Source organism: Talpa occidentalis, unplaced genomic scaffold (genome assembly GCF_014898055.3).
Source record: "Talpa occidentalis isolate TD23 unplaced genomic scaffold, MPIMG_talOcc4v2.1 talOcc4.15, whole genome shotgun sequence".
NCBI lineage: Eukaryota > Metazoa > Chordata > Mammalia > Eulipotyphla > Talpidae > Talpa > Talpa occidentalis.
Window position 1 is genome coordinate 69,465,001 of NW_023601543.1, and position 21,859 is coordinate 69,486,859.

The following is a 21,859-nucleotide window of genomic DNA, read 5'->3' on the forward strand; positions in this document are numbered from 1 at the left end:
TCACCCATGAAAAAGATGAAGCTCTTGTCATTTTCAACTGTGGGGATGGAGCAGAGAGTGTTATGCTATGTGAACAGGTCAGACAGAGGAAGGCAAATATGGTCTCACGATTATGTGAAATCTTAATGAAAAAAGCCCCCCAAAACAAAAGCTTATAGGTACTGGTGATTGCCAGAGTTGGAGGTGGGGGTGGAGAAAATGGGTGACAAGTAGAAAAGGTACAAACTCCCAGTTATAAATGAATGTGTATGTATTGGTGCGGCTTGGTGACTGTAGCTACTCATGCTCTGCTGTGTATCTGAAAGTTTCCGAGTGATATTGGAATGCCGGCCAGTCCGGTTTCCCTTGGCCAATGAAATGAAACAGTGTGAGAAGGAAAGCTGTTTAATTTGTCAAGAAATTGACGGTCAGCGGCAGACTAGTGTCTGACAGACCACCTTCCTTCTGTTTAGCAGAGTGCAGAGGCTTTTATTTAGAATTAAAAGGGAGCGGAAGGAGAGTGGGCGAAGGTCAGTATTGTCCATTCTTGTTCTCTGGTTGACACCAACCAGCTTGCTTTCTCCATCTGTGACTCAGCAGTTCTGATGTTATCTTTGTAGTGAGCCTCTTTGCCCTTGGAATGTAAAAAAACAGGATTTACTAAGCCTAGAGGAAAGTCGTCTGTTGAAACAGAGAAAGACACATACTTAGTTGCTGCACCAAAAACAGATGTTGAAAGTTCTCTTCATGAGAAAAAAATGTAATCGTGCGGTGATGGATATTAACTAGACTTAGTGTAGTGATCATTTCACAATATATGCAGCTAGCAAATCATTATGCTGTACAGCTGTCAGTCGTATTTCAATAAAACAATGGAAACTGGAAAGAGATCAGAAGTTTCTAGGGTTTGAGAGGGAAGGAGGGAAGAACAGGTGGCGTTAGAAGACATTTAGGGCTATGAAATCACTCTGTGTGATCCTATAATGGTGAGTAGGTGTCATCATACGTTTGTCCAAACCCATAGAATGCACACCAGTGCGCATGACCCTTACTGTAAACTTTGACCCTTGGGTGGTGATGTGATGATGAGTCAATGTAGGTTTATCGGTTGTAACAAATCTGCCACTCTGGTGCCGGTTGTGGATAGTAGGGTAAGCTATGCATCTGTGGGAAACCTCTGTGCCTTTCTCTCAATTTTACTGTGAGGCCAGAACTGCAAAACATAAAGTCTTTGACAGATTTTTACAAAACCAACAGATGGTGGACTGGATTTCTTGCCGGTCATAGTCCCACAATCCATGGGTACGTTAAACCAATTTGCGATGGAAGAAAATGGGTCAAGTTGTGTTGGTGTGTTTCTGTGTGTGCACCTTCAAATGAAATGAAGTTCCCCGAGATATTTGCCAATCCAGTAACTGTTGTTGAAGATAGAATAAGTTTTTATAGTGTTCGGTCCAGTACCTACATGAGGGTACAACAGACTCACTTTATTTTATTTGTTTTTATTTTAACATTCATCATTTTTTACATTTTTTAGACAATATTTGCTTCTCCCCACCCCCTCAGATTGAGTCCCCATAGAATTTCCTTCCCCAGGGCACCTGTGCACCATCACCTCAGTCTTATTTGGTTCCCCTCTATTCCTGCTATAAGTGAAACCATCTGTTATTTTTCTTTTTCCTTCTGACTTATTTCACTGAGCATACTTCCTTCTAGCTCCATCCACGTTGCTGTGAAAGGCATGAGTTTATCTTTTTGATTGTTGAATAATATTCCATTGTGTATATGTACACATCTTCTTGATCCAGTCATCTATTTTTGGGCATTTGGATTGTTTCCAGGTTTCACCTATTGTAAATAGTGCTGCAATAAACATAGGTGTACAGGTGCTCTTTTGAATCACTATTTTGTGTCCTTTAAGTAGATCCCTAGTAGTGGAATTGCCGGATCGTATGGTAGCTCTGTTTTTAGTAGATTGAGGAACCTCCAGACAGCTTTTCACAGTGGCACTCCCACCAGCAATGTAGGAGAGTTCCTTTTTCACCGCATCCTCGCCAGCATTTGTTGTTGCTTGTTTTTTGATATGTGCCATTCTTGCAGGTGTAAGGTGGTATCTCAGTGTGGTTTTGATTTGCATTTCCCTGATTATAAGTGATGTTGAACATTTTTCATGTGCCTGTTGGCCATTTGCATTTCCTCTTTGGAGAAATGTCTTTTGAGTTCCTCTGCCCATTTCTTGACTGGATTGTTTATTTTGTTTTTGTTGAGCCATGTGAGTTTTGACTCACTTTAAATGCATGCAACACTATTCATTTCCAGCCCTCCAGGTGATTGGTAGTTGCAGTCATGTTTGACAGCCAGGATGCCAGAGTGCTTCTCAAATTCTAATGTGCATATTCATCCCCTGGCTTCTCGTTGAAATGTACATTCTGATTCAGTAGACCTGGGTGAGGCTTAAGCCTGGTGTGTTTCTGGGCCTCCCTGGTGGCACAAGGGGTTAAGACATAACCTATGAAGCTGTTGCAGCCACTGCAGCACGAGTCGGATCCCTGGCCAGGGAGCTACCCACCTGGTGCAGCAGACCTCTCCTGTCTCGCCCACTGCTCCCCTCAGCCGTGTATTTCAGTCAATCTGCCTGTTCTGTTCCCTTCTCTCTCTGGTGATCCTCTCACACCCACACCTTTGGCCTGTACCCCAGTTCTTGTATGCATAAATAAATAAATCTTCAAATTAAAAAAAAAAAAGACTAGTGTGTTTCTGACAAACTGAGGTGAGGCTGCTGGTTCGCATAATACACTTTGATTATGGAGGATGTGTGCCTGCTGGCTTGAATTGTCTGGGATGCCAAACTCCTGCCCCAGAGACTGGTGGAATTGGCCTGGGTTGTGTCCAGGGCATCCAGAGTTTTAAAACTCTGCAGGTGATTCTAACATACAGCCAAGCTTAAGAACTGCCATGGCAAAGTGCATGGTGATTTAGCAATTTAAATTGTTTTCTCAATCACCCTAGTGTGGTCCCTTTTTCCATCCCCAACTTCTGGCTCATCCTCCTGTTCATCTTTTTGCTCTAGTCCACCTCTGACAAGTAGGAGGTCATTCATAACAGAAAGTGGAGGCTCAGGTAACCAGGGTTTGGGAAGAATAAGCAAAAAGTGTTTTAGGGAAGGACCTGGAAGAAAAGCTTGTTGAAACACATGGAGTTGGGGGTGACTTACCAGTTAAAATTGTCATGAGAGAACTAGCCTTGAGTTTGAGGCATTCAAACAGCAATCAACCCTTCTGAATCTTGACAGCACCTGACAACCACGCAGCTACAAAGGATTTTCTCTTTTTGGTTAGCAGGGTGACAGGGTTGGTAGAAATGCAAGACACCTCTTAGTGGCAAATTATAGATAAAAAATATTTTTCCTAATTATATTTTCCAACCCTTCTCAATGGGATTTTTTTTTGTACTGTGTTGCTTGATGATAAAATACGGTACAGCTGGAGTAAATATACATTGATGTAAGTACAGTCTGCCTGGTATTGGTGACCACAGGAAGTCACCTCTTGTCTATGGCAAAGCCCACCCTACATTCACTGTCACCCTGGGAGAGCTTGCAGAGGGGCACTGACATTCTACCACTTTGAAGGCCCCCAGCTTGCTACCCATAATTAACCATTGTTATTTGAGTTGAAGTGAAGACCACCTTTATTTGAACCCTGCTCAATCCCACTTTCACTTCTTCCCCAGCAGCAGTGACTGATGAATTCTAGACAATGTTTTTTTATATGTTTACTGTTCATATATATGCACTGATCCCCAGCTAACCTACCACCCCAAACCACCCACCTACCCATTGTAAGGGGAATTTTAATTTTGTAATTTCCAGGGTCCCATGGGATACCTTCTCCCTCCATCCCTGGAGACCCCGAGCTGCAAGAGGATGGGCCATGGGCAGGTGGAGAGACTTCCGGATACCCGTTTAAAACTTAAAAAGTGAGGGTTTTGTGCACGCGAATAAACCAGACCTTTTTGTTGTTGTTGTTGCAATCAATAACTTTACAGAAAGAAACGGTAGAACTGGAAGAAACTACTGAAAGAAAGGGTAAAACTGGAAATTACTGAAAGAAACTGTAAAACTGGGAAGAAACCACTGAAACGAATGTATTGCAAAGGCAGTACTGCCATGTGAATGCAAACTGGGTGAGGAGGGGAAGGCACCGCGCCCCCCCTGCCATGGGCAAGACAGTTCAGTCTAAGTCCATGGAGCTTTCACCCAGGGTGAGCTTGTCAAAGAGGTACTCTGCCAGGCCGTCTTCGGGGGCCCCGATGTCGCGCAGGTTGGTGAGATGGTCCCCCAGCTCTTTGATGGAGTCGACTTGCTCGCGCAGGTAGTGGGTGTGCAGGAAGTCGCAGAGCTCGGCGTCCCTGAAGTAGGTGGCCATCTGGTGCAGGTCGAGCAGGCTCTGGTTGACGCGCTTCTTGAGGCGCAGGGCGCACTCGAAGGCCAGGAGGCTGCTCTCCCAGTTGTCGTGCTCGGGCTTCCTGATGTCGCGGAAGCGGAGGCGCGCCCCGCGCAGGCTCTGCAGGTGCATCAGCTTCTTGGCGCGCCGCTTGGCCTCGCGGGCCTGCTGCCGGAAGTACTGGGCGAAATGCTTCAAGGCCACGTCGTCGCGGCTGAAGTAGAAGGCCATGGACAGGAACGAGTACGAGGTGTGCAGCTCCACGTTGATGTGCAGGTTGATGGCGGCCTCGCACTGGGGCTGGTAGTTCTGGCGCACGCGTGGCCCTGCAGGGCCCCCCGGGTCTGGGGCCGCGGCCATGAAGGTGGTGATGAAGGCGCGCACGAGCGGTTCTGGCGGTTAGTTGGTGCTGGCCGCGCACAGAAGGCTGCTGAGGCGTGCTGGAGGGCTTCCGGATGGGAGCGGAAGTGACGTATGTACGTGTGGGGGCTTCCGGTACGTGGTGGGGTCAGGGATCCTTCACGTGATGTAAGTGGGGTGAGCGGGGGAGGCAGAGGAGAGGGGCAGGCGTGTGGGCACTATATCCTAGGATCCCGCAGAGCCTGGGTGGGGTGTTGTGACTGCTCTGTGTGCCTGGCATCGGCTAAGGTTTACATTTTGTAATGACATTTCCATTTTCCAATGACTAGTGATGTTGAGAATCTTTCATGAACCTATTGTCCTTTCTTGTATCTTTGGAGAAATATCTATTAAGGTTCTTTGCCCATTTTCCAATTGGGTTGATTTTTTTTTCTTTGCTATTTTGTTATGTAAGTACTTTACATATTTTGGATATTAACCCTTATCAGATTCTTGGTTTGTAAATAGTTTTCCTCTTTCTTTAGGTTGTCTTGGCACAATCTTCATGGTTTCTTATGTCCTACACAAATTTTTGGTTTGCTCTAGTCTCATCTGTTTTTTTTTTTTTATTTTGATTCTTGTGCTTTAGATTCATATCCAAATAGTGGTTACTAGACACATCCTAAGGAGCTTTATTCTGTGTTTTCTTCTAGTAATTTCAAGGTTTCAAGTTTTATATTTATGTATTTGAGTTAATTTTTGTGAGTGGTAGGACAAGGATCTAGTTCCATTCTGTTACTTGTGAATATCCATTTAATCCCATGCCACCTACTGAAGAGATTATCTTTTCTCCATGGAATGTTCTTAGCTGTCTTATCAAATATAAGTTGACCATACATGCTTGAGTTTATTTCTGGCTCTCAATTCTATTCCATTGTTGTTGTGTCTATTTTTATTCCAGTACTATATTGTTTTTGATTACTGTAGTTTTACAGTGTAGCTTGACATCAGTAAGTGTGATACCTCATGCTTTGTTTTTGTTTCTCAGAATTTCTTTGACTATTTGGGTTCTTTTGTGGTTCCATATAAATTTTAAGAATGTTTTTTCAACTTCTATAAAAATACTTTAGGAATCTTCATAAGAATTGTATTGCATCTATAGATGGCTTCTGGTAGTATTGTCATTTTATTGATATTAGTTTTTCTAATTATTGAACACAGGATACTTTTCCATTTATTTGTGTTGTCTTTGATTCCTTTCATCAGTGCCTTACAGTTTTCAGTGTAAAGATCTCCCACCTCATTAGTTAAATTTCCTCCTAGAATTTTTTATTCATTTTTCTGTTTCAGAAATATCATTGTTGCTGTACAAAAATGACAGCAGAAATGAAAACACAGGATGGGAAAAACAGGTGGTCAGATAGTCAGTTTTCTAGATCAAGCAGGGTTCTCTGAAACAAAGGAACTTGGGTCTGGGGCAGCCTGGCTCTTGATCTGATCTTATCCAGGCAATGTGTTAATTGAAGCTAACCATGTCTGAGTAATCAAAAGCTTAATGTCAGGTGCTTGCATTACTATTAAAAAAAAAAAAAAACAAAACTGTCAGACACTTACATTACAATCCACCTGTGATACTGAGGCATTAGGGTGAGCAGTGAGAATATTAATAACCTGCAGTATTGTAGTCAGGGGAGCTGTCTCGGGTTTTAACCTACCACAGTCAGTCAATATGATAGAATGCTGCCCTGTAGTCCACAGGGGACATACTGACAGGCCTCTTGATACAGGTTAGGATCAGCTCGCAAACCCACACAGCAAATTCTATAAAATAATATTCCAAGAATGATCTCCTGATCCACTAAGGCAGGACAGTCAGTCCATCATTCCCCATTCTTAGTCCCCATGTGGCATTCTGCCAGGTTTGCTGTATACTGGAGAGTGGGGCTATCTGGGCATGCAGCAAAGTCTCTGATATGGTGCTATATCTGTAAGGTGTCGTTCCAGGTGTAGGAGGCACAGGCATTTCTACTGGCAAACTCTTTGATTGGGGCAATGTTGTCTGAGATGGTATCCTGTCCAGCATGGAGCCTAAAGGATTTTTCTAAACCGTGACATGGTGTTCACTGACAGATGCTAAACCACTTATATAGAGAATTCATTTTCTTAACTTCCTGTAGCCAATGCGTGTTTTCAGTGATTTTTTTTTCTATGTGTGTGTGTATTCCTGTGGTGTTCAAGTACAGTAAGTAGTTTTAACCATAGCTTCTACCCTTCAAATGCCTTGCAGACTGTGGCTTTGACCAGAATGGAAGTTAATGATATAGGGCATCACAGGGCCTATAATGATCTACTAGAGACACGGAGTGTTCATAAATAGATTGAGGGTTTAGGTGATATATCCACTAATAAGTTAAATTTCCTCAATCAGCAAGTCTTTGAGACAGCCTAACAATACATTGTTTTTCTAAGTAGCAGTTGGGGCTACCCAGGGAAAATTATGGGTATCCATGTTTAAGGTATTCCTACTGTCTGGAGGGCTAAAAGCTCTCGAAATGCAATACAGAAGATGCTAAGGGTAATTTCCCTAAACCATGCTTGTAATTCTAATAAAGCATAAATCAATAGGGTACTTTATCAATAAATAAAAAGATTTATTACTGTGTTCCATCTTGGCACAAGTTAGTATCATAAGAATCTGATGAACAGAGTTGAGTCTGAATATTATAGGAATGATGCACTGGCTTGGTCCAGAGCCTTGTGTAAGCAGTCTGCATTAGATGTCATCTGCTTGGTCAAGTGGAAGGTGAGCTCTCCAGTTGGATGACTTTTTCTGATTTCAGGTCCAGAGGCCTCCTTTGGGTGAGAAAGATGGACCCAAGGAGTCCATGCCCTGTAATATAAATCCTTAAAGGTTGGCTAAGAGTATCTGACTGGGTCCTCTCCATCTCGGTTGGAGATGTCTTTTTCAGTAAACAGAGTCTCCTGGCTTTATCCCATAGTGGATCTTTCCATCTTTCAGAGTTAAAGCATTATAATGAGCTAATGACTAAGTTTTCCTTTTTATTAACCAGCTTCAACAGCTGTTTACAAAAATTAAGAGGGATATCTCCTTTGAAAAGGTTAGATTCAGTGGCTACCAATGCAAAGGGTTCTGGTGTAAGCCCTTGGGTATTTAATAAGAGCCATTTCTGTAGAAATAAAAACAAAGGTTAAGTTGGGAGCAGACCACAAATTTAGTCAGAAGTCTGAGGGCAGCCAGTGGAAGAGTTCTGGATGCATCTCGGGTTTGCCACTGGAATGCCTCTGGTGTTGCTGGATGGCATTCAGGTAAACTTTCTGAGTGTCCCACACAGCAGCATTCAGGAAGGTAATTTAAATGTGATATTTCTCTGAAGTTTGTATCAAGTTCTTTCATTTTAGCTTATATGGCTTAAAAAAATGAAAGTTTTAATTTTTAATAAGTCCAAGCCAGAAGAATGGGGGAAAAACCTAGAAATGTTAGTTTGAAGAATCATTTCAGTAAATTATCAGTTAAGGTACTCATTCATTTTTCCATTTTTATCTCATATAAGCCTCATTTTGCTGTTATGCACACTATTTAAATCTCAAAGTAAATCTTTTTGGTATGACTAGCTACTGCTAAACATGTATTGCTATATGTTTACAGAAAAAGTAAAAGTGAAGATAGTTTCTGTAAAAGTGAAGATAGTTTCAAAAGTGGTAAGACATTAATAGTTTATACTTTAATATTCCAAAAATAAACTGAAAATATCAATAGTATGATTTGGCAGTTCAATACTGAAATAAACATTGACAAAAAGATATAAAAATAATTTGCATGTTAAAATAAGAATTCAGAGATCTAGTTTTTCATTCTATTTTAAACCAAAATTATGTCAACACAAATACTGTAGATATCTATAACTCGGACAGTAAATAGCCCAATATAAACAACATTCACGTGCCATAGTTAATTTTAGACACAAATTGATAGCTTCAAATAAATTATTTTAAACAAGAATACTTAATATATGAAAATCCTAATTTGATTATTTTTTCTTGTCATTAAATCCGAGTTTTACATGCTTGTGCACATACATTAGAAAAGTATATGTATGTACACTTATTTGTAAACACACATATGCCTAAATACTCAAAAAGGATTCAAATATTTTTTTCTCAACTCAAACATCTATTTTGTTTTAAACTTTTATACCATTATGATGTCTTTTGCTATACTTTTGTTAGCATTTGATATTATGAAAAGCATGAATTAAAATTGCATATACATTCCTAACTCAAAGCAACATTCCTAACTCAAATTCAATTTCAACAATGTTTTAAATAAAAATTACGATCATACTTTTCATTTCCTCCAGTCCTATCTTTGCTCTGTTTAAATCTAGCTTCTCCATAAGATCTGGAAATCCTTACCCAATTCAATTTTATTATAAACCTTTATTCTAGAGTATTTGTTCGTCTTTTCTGTGAATCTGTGAATCTGAAACAAATTGGGAAATGTACCATAATAAATAAGTTCTGTAAATAATAAAAAGTGACCATAAAGATTCCATTATAATGCATTTGGCAAGGAACTATGCTTAATTTTCTGATAGACAATACATTAAAATAATAACCAGAAACACAGGTGCTATACCAGAAGTTATCTGACTTTGAGGAAGTTCATATAATTTGTAGAACACTTATATTAATAAAACATATACAAATAAGTATAAATTAAGGTTAGTATTATTTAACAGAGCATTCTATGTAGTTTGACATAAAATAAATCTAATGGGTGTAATAGCCCTCCTTTTATAAGGGAGAACAAATCTTACAGGAAGGTGTTTCAGGGAACCTTTGGATGAACATCTCATAGTAATTAACTATACAAGACTTTATCTAGAATTTGATGTTAGAAGTCTGTCAAAAGTATCAGAAAGGGGCCTCCCCAGTGGTGCAGCGGTTGAGCACTGGGTTGCAAAGCTGCCCGCAGCCTTTGTGGCGCCGGTTCGATCCCTGGCCGTGCAAGGTCCCACATGACATGCAGTCCTCTCCTGCTGTGCCCGCTGCTCCCCTCAGCAGTGTACTTTGTCAGTCTGCCTGCTCTGCTCTCCCCTCTGGCTCTGGTGAATTCTCTCACCCTCCCACGCTTCTGACTGTACCCAGTGCTTGTATAAATTAAAAAAATAAATAAATAAATAATAAATCTTTAAAAAAAAGTATCAGAAGATTAGGGCACTTAAATAAGATCAGAGATTATTATGAAACAATACTTAATTTTCCATTTAAAGTGACACAGATTCCAAGTGCATATTTAGAAGATTCACATAGTTTTGAGCAAAATTTAGCTCTTAATATTGACAAGCCTAGGATTACTTAGTTAACTAAAGATCTGATGACAAAGATAATAAGAAGCATGAATTTTTTGCATTCAAAAAAGCTTTCTCCTTTTAACTGAAAGTCAAGTTATAGATACCCATTCTAATCTTCCTTTCACCACACATAAAAATTCCTTTTACAAGATTCCTTTTCCATAAGCCTCTACCATTTGTGTATTTTATAAGCTTTTAGCATATTTTTCTTAATTTTATAATTTTTAATGAAGTAACATTGGTTTACAAACTGTATGATTTAGGGGTATAGATCCACACATCTTTGGATGTATATTACCCCTCTATGCCCACCATCAGAGCACCCATTACCCTCTACCATATCCTTTTGGCCCCTTCTTTCTTCACCTCTCCTCTACCATCCCCTTCTAGTAGTCTCATTTCTGCAAATTTCTCGAGTGTTTTGCTTTAGTTTTCTCTGATCATTTATTTTGATCCTTTATATTCCACTTAGGAGTGAAATCATCCAGTATTTGTCTTTATCCCTCTAACTTCTTTTACTTGGCATAATCCTCCCCGAGTCCCATCCATGTTGCTACAAATGGCAGGATTTCATCTGTTTCTATAGCTGAGTTGTATTCCATTGTGCACTGATTCCATATCTTCTTAATCTACTCATCAGTCATTGGATACATAGGTTGTTTCTATAATTTAGCTACTGCAAATAGTACTGTAGTGAACATAGGAGTGCATATATCCCTTCAAGTCAGTGTTTTGATGTGCTTTTGGTGGATACCTGGAATGAAGTTGCTGGATTATATGGCAGATCTATCTTGAATATTTTGAGGAACCTTCACACTGTTTTCCATAGGGGCTGAACCAATCTGTATTCTCATCAAAAGTGTAAAAATGTTCTTTTTTTCCTCCACACGCTGGCCAGCACTTCTTGTGTCAGCTCTTTTTGAAATGGGCCATTCTCACGGGCCTGGGGTGCTGATTGTGGTTTTGATTTGCATTTCCTGGAGGATAAGTGATGCTGAACAATTTTTCATGTGCCTGAAGACCATGTGCATGTTTCTTTGGAGCTGTTCTGCTCATTTTTGACTGGGTTACTAGATTTCTTTTTATTCAGATCCTGGATATTAGTCCTTTGTTGGATTATAATGTGCAAATATTTTCTCCCACTCAGTAGGCTTCCTTTTTATTTTTTTTTTTAATTTTTTAAAGATTTATTTATTTATTTATACAAGCACTGGGTACAGTCAGAAGCGCGGGAGGGTGAGAGAATTCACCAGAGCCAGAGCTGGAAACAGAACAGGCAGACTGACGAAATACACTGCTGAGGGGAGCAGCAGGCAGCAGAAGAGGTCTGCGCGCCATGTGGGACCCTTGCCCAGCGGCCGGGGATCGAACCGGTGCTGCAGAGGCTGCGGGCTGCTTCGCAGCCCAGCGCTCAACAGCTGCGCCACCAGGGAGGCCCAGTAGGCTTCCTTTTTATTTTAATAATAGTGACTTTCACTGGCAGAAACTTTTTCGTTTGATATAATCCTGTCTGTTTTTGCTTTCTTTCCCTTGCTGTTGGTGTCAAGTCTTCAAAAATATCCTTGAAGCCAATGACCTGGAATGTTTTGCTTATGTTTTCTTTTATATATTTTTGAATTTCAGGTCTTGCATTCAAGGTTTTTAACCATTTTTTAGTTTTTGTGTATAGTTTGAGATAATGGTTTAGTGTCACTCTTGTACATGTGACTGTCTCGTTTTTGCACCATCATTTGTGGTGTTAGCTGTAGGTTTGTCATATGGCCTTCACTATGTTGGGAGCATGTTCCTTCGATCCCCATTTTGGTCATACTTTTATCATAAATGGATGTTGAATCTTGTCAAATATTTTCTCTGCTTCTATTGATAAGATCCATGATTTTATTGTTCCTTTTCTGATGTGGTGTATGAGTGGATGATTTGTGAATGTTGAACCATTCTTGTTTCCTGGAATAAATGTCACATGGTCATGATCTTTTTTATGCATTGTTGAATTAGTTTTGCTAAGATCTTGTTTAGGACATTTGCACCTATGGTCATTGGAGAAACTAATCTGTAGTTTTCTTTTTTTGTGATGTTCTTGTCTACTTTTGTTGTCAAGGTAACGGTCTCATAAAATATGTTTTGAAACATTCCCTCATCCTTACTTTTTTTTGAAAGAGTTTGAGAAGGAAATGTATTAATTCATCTTTGAAGATTTGGTAGAACTCACTAGAGAAACCATCTGAACCTGGGCTTTAGTTTTTTTGAGAGACTTTTGATCACTACCTCAATTTCCTTCCTTGTGATTGGTCTGTTCAGATTTTCCTTTTTTTCAGATTCATTTTTATAATGTGTCCTATAAATTTGTACATTTCTTTTAAGTTGCCCAATTTATGGGTATAAAGATGTTCATAGTAGTCCATTATGAGCCTTATGTTTGTTGGAGCTTCTCCTCTTTCATTTATGATCGCATTATTAGAGGTTTCTCCCCTCCCCACCCCCCCGCTTTTTTTTTTTTAATTTTTTCAAAGAAAGAGCTTTTGGTTTCATTCATTCATTTTCTTCATACTGGGTTTTTTATTTGTTTGTTAATTTCTGCTGTGATTTGTCTTATTCCCTTCCTTCTACTGACTTGTTATGCCTGTCTTTTTTCCCTAGTTCCTTAAGGTATAAGATTAGGTTAGAGTATTTGAAGGCTTTTTTTTTTTTTTTTTTGATGTAGGTCTGTATTGTTATTTATATCCCACTTAGAGATGCTTTTGCTGTATCTCACAGCTTCTGGTAGCTCATGTTTTCATTTTTATTTCTCTGCAGGTATTTTTCAAATTCTCCTTTGATTTTCTCATTAACCCAGTAGTTATTCAGTAGCATGTTGTTTAGTCTCCACATTTTTTCACACTTTTTGTGGTTGATTTCTAGTTTGATACCATTGCAATCAGAGAAGATCCTTGATAGGATTTTAACCTTTATGAATTTATTGACATTTGTTTTATGACCCACTATGTGGTCTATCCTCAAAAATGTTCCATGTGTACCGAAAAGGAGTGTACACTCAGCTTTTTGGGGGTGTGCAGTGCCCTATAAATGTCCAGTAGGTTCATCTGTTGCCTTTCCCAGTGGATTTGGATATATTTTCATTTTTTCTTTACATTTTATTTCACCTGATTCTTTTGTGCATTAATATCTTCAAGGTCCTGATTTAATTTGTTCTGTTCTTCCATGGATTTCTCTTGAATACTTGCTCTTATATACTGAGCCCTTGACATTATGAATCCATTATTTTCTTATTTAAAGCTTCCATTTTTTACCTTCTGTTCATTGATTTTTTTTTTCCTGAACTCATTTTTTCCCCTGAATTTCTTATATCTCTTGGATTAGCTTTTCTGAGTTCTCTTGTTTACTTTGATTTGCCTTACTGTGTTATGTCTATCACAACTCTTTATATGGTAGGGAGATAAAATCTTCCATGTTTATGTGATTGCATTTTGCAGAGTTGTGCTCTCTTTGTGATATATTCCCTTGAGATGTCATGTGTTTTTTGTCAGCCTGTTTTTAAAAATTTTCCTTATTTTCTTCATTATCTGTAGCAGTAACTTGGAGAGTTGAAATCCTTTTATTTTTCCCACAGGTGGCTCTTGGGTTTGATTTGATTTCATTTTTTTTAAGATTTATTTATTTATACAAGCACTGGTGTGCAGGCCAGAGGCATGGGAGGGTGACAGTATTCACCAGAGACAGAGCAGGGAGCAGAACAGGCAGAGGGACCAAAGTACACTGCTGAGGGGAGCAGCGGGCGAGACAGGAGAGGTCTGCCGTGCCATGTGGGAATCTCCCTGGCTGGCCAGGAATTGAACCGGCACTGCAGAGTGCCCAACCCGCTGCACCACCAGGGAGGCCCTGATTTCATTTTCTGTAGGCTTTGCTTGCTCCTGTAGCTCCTGAGACCTGCTTTTGCAGTTGCTGAGTCAACAGGGTAGAAGAGGGGTCTGAAAGTGTGTGTCTGGTGGTGGTAATATGTGGGGGTGGGGGACTCGCTTTTGTGTTACCACTGATATCCCACCCCTGTGGTGTTCCACATCCAGGGCTAGACAGTGTGTGCTTTGTCAGCCCCCTTCATGAGGTCAGCACCATCCCAGAGGGGTAGGGGAGAGGTTGTGCCGTCTAAATTGCTTTATATTCTTTTCCTTCGATGCTATCAGCCTGTGTAGGCCACTGAGCTCCTCAGTATGGGTTTCCCCTGTCTTGAGTGCATGCCTCCATACCATTTTCATGCTGTCAGCCTGGGGTCTCCTGGCTGATGTGACAGTCCTCTCATCTGTGCACCCCACCCCAGACTGCAGCCTCCAGCCATCTCTCTCAACCCAGCTCCTGTTCAGTGAAGCATGAATCTTCTCCATGTCTCCTCCGTACAGTGTGTGTTGGTCTCCACTGCCCAAGAATGTTTCATTTGGACAAGTTGTGGCATTCTCTCAATGTCGCGTCCCTCTGGTTAACTGTTAGCTATTCCTCTCAGATGTGAGCAAGGAACCTGTTCTGTTGCCATCTTGGACAAGTGCCCAGCATTTGTCCTACTTCTTTATTCATCTTGGAACACACATTTTATTTGAAGACAAAGTTATTTTTCTCTTCCCTCTTTTACAAAAAGAAAATCCATGTCATTTACTTTTTTATCCAGAAAAGCACATTCTGTTCCCCTCACCCTACTTTCTGTATACACTTGTTTCTTTCATCTTTTAGAATGCTTAATTTCTTTTTTTATTTATGTATTTTTACATTGTTATTCACTTTTGTACAATGTTTGATTTATTCTCTCAGGTGTTGTCCCCATAGACTCTTGTGCTCTTCCTTCCTGTTTTGATCCCTCTCCCTCCCCCCTTGAATGTCTCCAATTTATAGTTTGCCTGCTAATTTTATCTTTTTTTTGTCCTGATCCCTTGTATGGTTCCCCTGTGTTCCTCCTATAAGTGAAACCACCTGATATTTTCCTTTTTCCTCCTGACCTATGTCACTGAGCATAATACCTTCCCCATCCATGTGGCTGCAAATGGCATGAGTTAAACTTTTTTGATTGCTGAATAGTATTCCACATCTTATTTTTTTTTCAATATTTTTTTACATCATTTTTCATTTTGGCACAATGTATGTGTTTTCATCTTGGTTATAGTCCCCATACAATTCCCACCCCCTTGTTTTGATCCTACTCCCTTCTCCTACCTCTGCCCCCACACCCCCATAGTGTGTCTCTTGGTCTTGATCTAGTCATCTGTTTTGGGGCATTTAGGTTGTTTGCATATTTTAGCTATTGTAAATAGTGCTGCAGTGAACATAGGAATGCAGGTTTCCTTTTGAATTAATGTTTTTATGTCCTTTGGGTAGATTCCTAGGAGTAGAATTGCTGGGTCATGTAATGGTCATGATCCATTTTTAGTAATTTGAGGGTCCTCCATACAGCTTTCCATAGTGGTTAGACCAGTTTGCATTTCCACCAGCAATGCAAAAGGATTCCTTCTTCTCTACATCTTCGCCAGCATTTTTTTGTTGTTAGTTTTTTTAATGTGGGCCATTCTTACTGGTGTGAGGTGATGTTCTCATTGTGGTTTTGATATGCATTTCCTTGATTATTAAGGGATATTGAGCATTTTTTCATGTGCCTGTTTGCCACCTGCATTTCCTCTTTGGAGAAGTGTCTTTTAGCTCCACTTTTTGACTGGTAGAATCCATCATTTCTAATGAAAATTGAAATTCAAAGGAGATTCTCTTGCAGTCTGTATTTGAAGTCCTTACTTTTTTTTTCAGTCTCTTAGAATGGTTTTTGGTTATCTTCTAGGTGTCTACATTTCAGAGGCTGATAATGTTTACAACTTCAGGTTATTAATGTGATCCTGTCATCAATGTGGTCCAATTTGGCAGACTTTTCTTGAATGATGCCTTGCTCAGCAACAGAGAACACTCACATGATATCGAACATCTCTGCATTTCTGATCAGATTAGGCAGAAAACATAAATAACCACAGCTGTGGTGTTACAGTGGCTCTGTTGACAGCTTGTGCCACCTAATTTCATGTTCTGTACAATGACCCCTCAAAGATGTGAAAATTTTTGGTTACTAAGGCTTTGATTGACTCTAACCAGTCAGAAAAATAGAAAAAATGAATAAAATTACAATATATTATTTGTATTTTGTGCTAAATATAGCTTAGGACAAGTAGTATTTGTACTTGATTTACCTTACTATTTTCTCCAGGTTGTTTTCAGAGACTTATTCTAAAAAAATTTTTCCTAAAACTTGTCCCTCAATTTATAATTAAAGCTCCCATTGGATTATCTCTAGAGGCTGCTGTTTAGAAGGCTGGAGAAAAGCAGACTTCCTCTGAAAAATGTATGTCATATAATAACATAGCATGTCTTCACGCTGAGCCCTCAGTAATGTAACCATTTTTGATGCTAGAATTTGAAAGTTATCAGTAAATAAGTTAAGACTCTTAACGCAGTAATTATAGATTATTCAGGCCTCCAGACAGACCCACTGGCTCTGAGTTAAGGATGCAAGTTTCCGGCGAACACTGAGCCCAGATAAAGGTGTGAAGCAGGCTTCTGTCAGGTGTTAGAATCTCTGCAGATGAGGCTATGCTAGAATGTCTGGGTAGACTCCCTCAACTAGGCTTGTCTAATCACACCTCATTTGAAACTTAATTCAAAGCTACAACCTCCCCCAAAAACTAACTGATGCCATTGTAAGAAATGCTGCAGCTCATCCTAAATATTTAAGGTGAATTTATTACATGCTTTGGAAGTTACTCTTTGGGAAGGTGAGAGAGTAGCAGGTGAGGAGAATGGTTTATTTTTATTTTTTTTAAATGTTAGTTTATTTATGCATACAAGAGCTGGGGGACAGGCCAGAGATGCAGGGGGCGGTGAGAGGATTCACCAGAGACAGAGTGGGGAGCAAAACAGGCAGACTGACTGAAATGCACTGCTGAGGGGAGTAGCAGGTAGACAGGAGAGGTCTGCTGGGCCATGTGGGTAGCTCCCTGGACGTCCGGGGATCGAACTCATGCTGCAGAGGATGTGGACAGCTTCACAGTGCAGTGCTTAACCCCTTGCGCCACCAGGAGGGGGCCCTGAGAAGAACAGTTTATGTAGTGGCCTTTGTGCTTGATAAGCCTTATTTGTAGCATTCCAGTGAACTTGACCTTACTCATTCCTTGACAGTAGAAAGTGGTTTGGTTAATATTTTGAGTTCAAACAGAAAGGTACAAACACTTTTCCTTGTTTTAAAGACTTTTTTTTTTTTGCCATTTGAGGCAAAAAAAAAAAAAAAAAAAAAACCTTAAAAAAATAAATGTTCAAATGAAACTGGAAAAAAAAGATTTACAACTTAAAGGGACAGAAAATCAAATTCTAGGAGTTCTGTGGCATATTTTTCTGTTGTTGTTAGAAGTCTAGGGTAATTACTATTTAAATTTTGTCCTTTTTCTTAGGGATTCTACGCCTACATGTCCTAATAAGGCCTTGTCACAAGTGCTTCCACCTTAATTTACAGCACCTTCTGTTTTCCCTTCCTTGCTGGGCTGCATGCTAAAGTCTCTAACTTCAGTTCTTCCTCCTACTTTGCAATTCGTACTTTAACCTCTAGTGAGGCATCAGTGTTAGCCAAACTACTTGCCCTAGAGGTCAGCCCACTGTGAATCTAATCACTTCTTCCGGGCCATGGTACACCACGCAACGTTTCTCAAAACAAGCACATTAAAGTTGGTATTTTCTTTAGAGCAAAATTTATCTTCTTTTTTCTTAATAAAAATACACATTTCCATTCTTTATACTTTCTCTTATTGAAGATAAACATCTCACTTTTTTTATACAGAAATATTTTCTTTATTTTCATTAATTTTAATATCCATTAATTTAGAGTTCATAACTCTGAGGAACCTTGCCTTCTAATGAAAAGTAAGATGTAAGCAGTTGTGAACTGTCCGTGCTGATGCTGACCTGTTGATATTATCACTGGACCAATAGTTAGTGTTCTGATGGTCACAGGATGCCTTTTTCAGCAATAACCATTAGGAAAGTTTGAAAAGGAATAGTCCCTCCTAAGAAGATCTGGAAATGACACAGTAAGGCTGGTGGTGTGGGAAGAGAGCCAGCGAGCACGAAAGCCAGCCAGGTCTGGGGTACAGCTTTTTTATTGGCACTGAAGATGAGGGTTTTAGGGTTTTGTGGACGTACTCTTTTTTGGTTCATAGCAATAGTAAAAGTTGTAGTTTAAAGTGTGGGAAGAGAGACAGAAGAAGGGAAAAGGAAAGACATAATTATTTCTCATTGGACAGTTATCTAATCAGGCAGGATCTGTAAAACAGGACAGTTGGGGGAGGAGCATGGTGGCCTGGGTCTTATGTAGTCACATGACTAGGCCATGTGTTTGAGGCCTCTTTGAAACAGATGCTTCCTTGATAAGGATGCTTGGCCTCAAGCTTGAATTAAGCACTAGTATTACAAAAAGTAAAAGTCAACTCTGGGAATTTACAATACAGTCTGCTATACCAGCATGCTTTCGATTGAAATATACTTTTCATGTTTCTTCCTCATAGTATAGCTTTTCAAGATAGCACAACACATGTTTATTAAGAACCCAAATCTCTTTAGTTAATAAAAAATACTTATTGCTCATAACATTAAAGACATGCCTGTTTGAAATCAAACTGTCTAATATTAAACTAGCTTTCATTTACCAAAAATTATCCCAGATCACATTAATTTGAAAATCAGTTGGGTTAGTTCTATTATTTTCTCAGTTTTAGCAATAATTTATATAAACATTTATAATTAAATAAAACTCATTAGTAAGTTAACTTTGGTAATGTCATCCAGATATTAGAACAGTATAATGTGGAGAGACACACAGAAACATACAATCAGACATAAACACAAACTTCATGGCTTTTATTTAAATTTTGTTTGCAGGGAAAAAAATGATTTGCCATGAGTCAGGTACAATACGAAAACTCATTAATTTATAAAAGAACAATTGAATCCTTCAACAAGCAATCACATTGTTAGTGAGTGACTGAGGATACCCAGGGACCCCAAACTGTTAAGGGGTGTATGCTCTAAAAAGAATTTGGCCATGGATGCAAGAAGGCAGTGGAAGCAGACTCTTAGTATGAAAGATTTTTTTTTTTTTTTTTTGGTGTGCATAGAGAGAGAAGAAAGGATATTTCTAATAAACTACAAAAATTACCCATCCCTTCATGGGCAAATGCCCAGCCAAATGGGCTCATCTTGAAACATGGCTGCTGAGACCTGAAATTTGGCCGTAAGTGTAAGATAGCTTCCAGCAAGGAATGAGAGAGGGGTTCGGCAGGTCCCAGAGAGTTGGGACAGAAGGAAAGGGTCAGAATTCAAAATGTACCACATAATCCACAATGAGGTCAAGATGATGGCTGTCATTTGTCTCTGCCGATAACCAGGAACAGCCTCCCACATCTCTCACCCACTTGTCTCTCCCATGAATCTTTTCTGTCAGTACCGGGGTGCGAGTCAGAACCAGAAGAGCAAGAGAGCAAGAGCATGCATGTCTTCAAACATGGCCACTTAACTCTGCCCCTTGTTCCCAGAAGTCCCATTCCATTCTGGAAATAAGGTCATCACCTGCTGGGAGCTGTAATTCTCAGTATCTGAGATGTCTTTGAAGTGGAGATGGGAGCAGAGTCTGTAAAAAACGTCAGGGGGTGGAGTTCATTCAAAATGTCATCACAGGCTCAGCATCTGCTCCTTATTGTTCTTCTAACAACTTGAAAGTCATGGGCCAGAGTCTGGGCAAGGCAGCTACCCACCAACATGGGCACAGTCATACCAAAACCATGAAGAAGGCAGTCCAGGGCATCATTTAAAGGTACTGCATGTGCTTGTGCTTGGACATCAATTTCCTCAGCAGCTGATTTTAGGGGGGGAAAGGGCTTTCCTTTGTCCTTTTCACTCTTTCTTTTGTTATCTCTCGAAAGCTTGCCTTCTAGTGGAATGGTTCTACTAAAGATTTCTTGAAGACTAGGTAGAATGACTTTAAGAACTGCTTTTAGAGCTGCATTTTGGTCATGCAAAGGGTTTTAAGATAAAAATTCCTATCAGACACTGGATAGCAGTTATTTGGGAGTGAAGCCAAGCTCTTGGCACACCAAGAGCGAAAGGAAGACCTATCCTGACCCTATTATTTTCCTTCTTATGACAAATGATTCAAAAAGACAGGAGGTCATAGAGTGGAAAGAGGAAGAGAAGAATGAGATCTCAGAATTTCTCTTATTTTAAATCTACAGGTTTAAACAAAGAAGTTTTGAAAGCTTAAAAGCCTCTCCACCCACATCTTCCTTAATTTATCAAATCCACTTTTCACAATGAGCACATGATAATGGCCCAGAATTTTTGCATAAACCTGCTGCATCTGGAAGAAGGCAAATTTGAAGCCTCAAAATGAGTGGATCTCACATATACATACCCTGCCAAAGGAGGCACTTTTGCCCACAGAAAAAATGAAAGATTGTACTCACCAAATGGATAGCGCTCAGGGTGCCAACAAATCTTGAATAAAGGCTGGATTTAACTGAAAAGGAACAGGAGTTTGGGGCCAGGAGTGCAGTACTGAGATGGGAGGAGAGAGGAAATAAAATTCTCTGGCACAAGTAGCTAATATGTGGGTAGCTCTTGAATGGAATTTCCAGGCAACATTCCATAGGGGGTGCATAGCAATCGCAGACCCCACCGTTCTGATATCAAAATTATCGACTGAGACATAATCAGGCTTTAAGCAGGAAGGTGTTTGTTCAAGAATAGGAATCACAATTAGGGTGCAAAGGGCAGCCCCCCAAGGTGTGTACCAACAGGGTCACAGCACAGGGGAGTTTTAAGGGATCAGGCCAGGGAGATGGTTTGAGTTTAGGTCAGTTGCAGTGAAATATATGGATTGGTTCTCAGATCTATTTGCCTCTGATTGGTGGGCACAGGTTTCCAGACAGGAGGTTCTGCTGTGTGGACCTGTTTTCATGATCAGCAGATGAGCCCTTATTTTTTGGTAGTTATCAAATGGCTGAGTCAGGCTGTTCAATTTTTACCTAGAAGTTTCAACATGGCAGCTGGAGACAAAAAGGAGCCTGACTCAAAACATGCCCCCCACAGTGGCAGGCTGACATTATGCATTATGCCAGCATTATGACTAAATATTGCACATCTTAATTAAAATACTTTATTGGGCCTCCCTGGTGGCACAAGGGGTTAAGACACAACCCATGAAGCTTCCGCAGCCTCTGCAGCATGAGTTCCATCCCCCGGCCAGCCACAGAGCAACCCACATGGCACAGCAGACCTCTCCTGCCTCGCCCGCTGCTCTCCTCAGCAGTGTATTTCAATGGCTCTGCCTGTTCTGCTCCTCACTCTGTCCCTGGAGAGTCCTCTCACCCCCACACCTCTGGCCTGTACCCCAGCTCTTGTATGCATAAATAAATAAATCTTTAAAAAAATAGTTTATTGCTAAAAAATACCGACTATCCTCTGTAATCTTGTTGGCCGCTCTTGTGCACTATCTTGAAACACCATGGTGTGTGATGAAATGAATTATGCCTGAATCCATGTGATGGTTCCAAGTGTTGTGTTCAGTGACCCTAGCTTCCAGGCCACACAACGTTGGTACTTGATGGGCCTGGGACAGGTTCCTTCTCACTGAGCTATTGGCATATTGAGTGTGTGGCTCTTGGC

At 40.2% G+C, this 21,859-nt stretch overlaps 2 protein-coding genes across 2 annotated transcripts in view; one reads left to right on the top strand and one right to left on the bottom strand.

Moving 5' to 3' along the window:
• Positions 1-21,859, top strand: part of DMD (dystrophin) — a 1,988,221-nt gene that overhangs the window by 661,557 nt on the left and 1,304,805 nt on the right.
• LOC119246244 (ferritin heavy chain-like) lies at positions 3,883-4,796 on the bottom strand. The gene has a single exon (XM_037512561.2). The coding sequence runs from the start codon at positions 4,782-4,784 to the stop codon at positions 4,212-4,214; it is 573 nt and encodes a 190-aa protein (XP_037368458.1). The 5' UTR covers positions 4,785-4,796; the 3' UTR covers positions 3,883-4,211.

Coding starts and splice junctions, on each gene's coding strand:
- LOC119246244 (XM_037512561.2), bottom strand. CDS start 4,784: ATGGCCGCGGCCCCAGACCCGGGGGGCCCTGCAGGGCCACGCGTGCGC.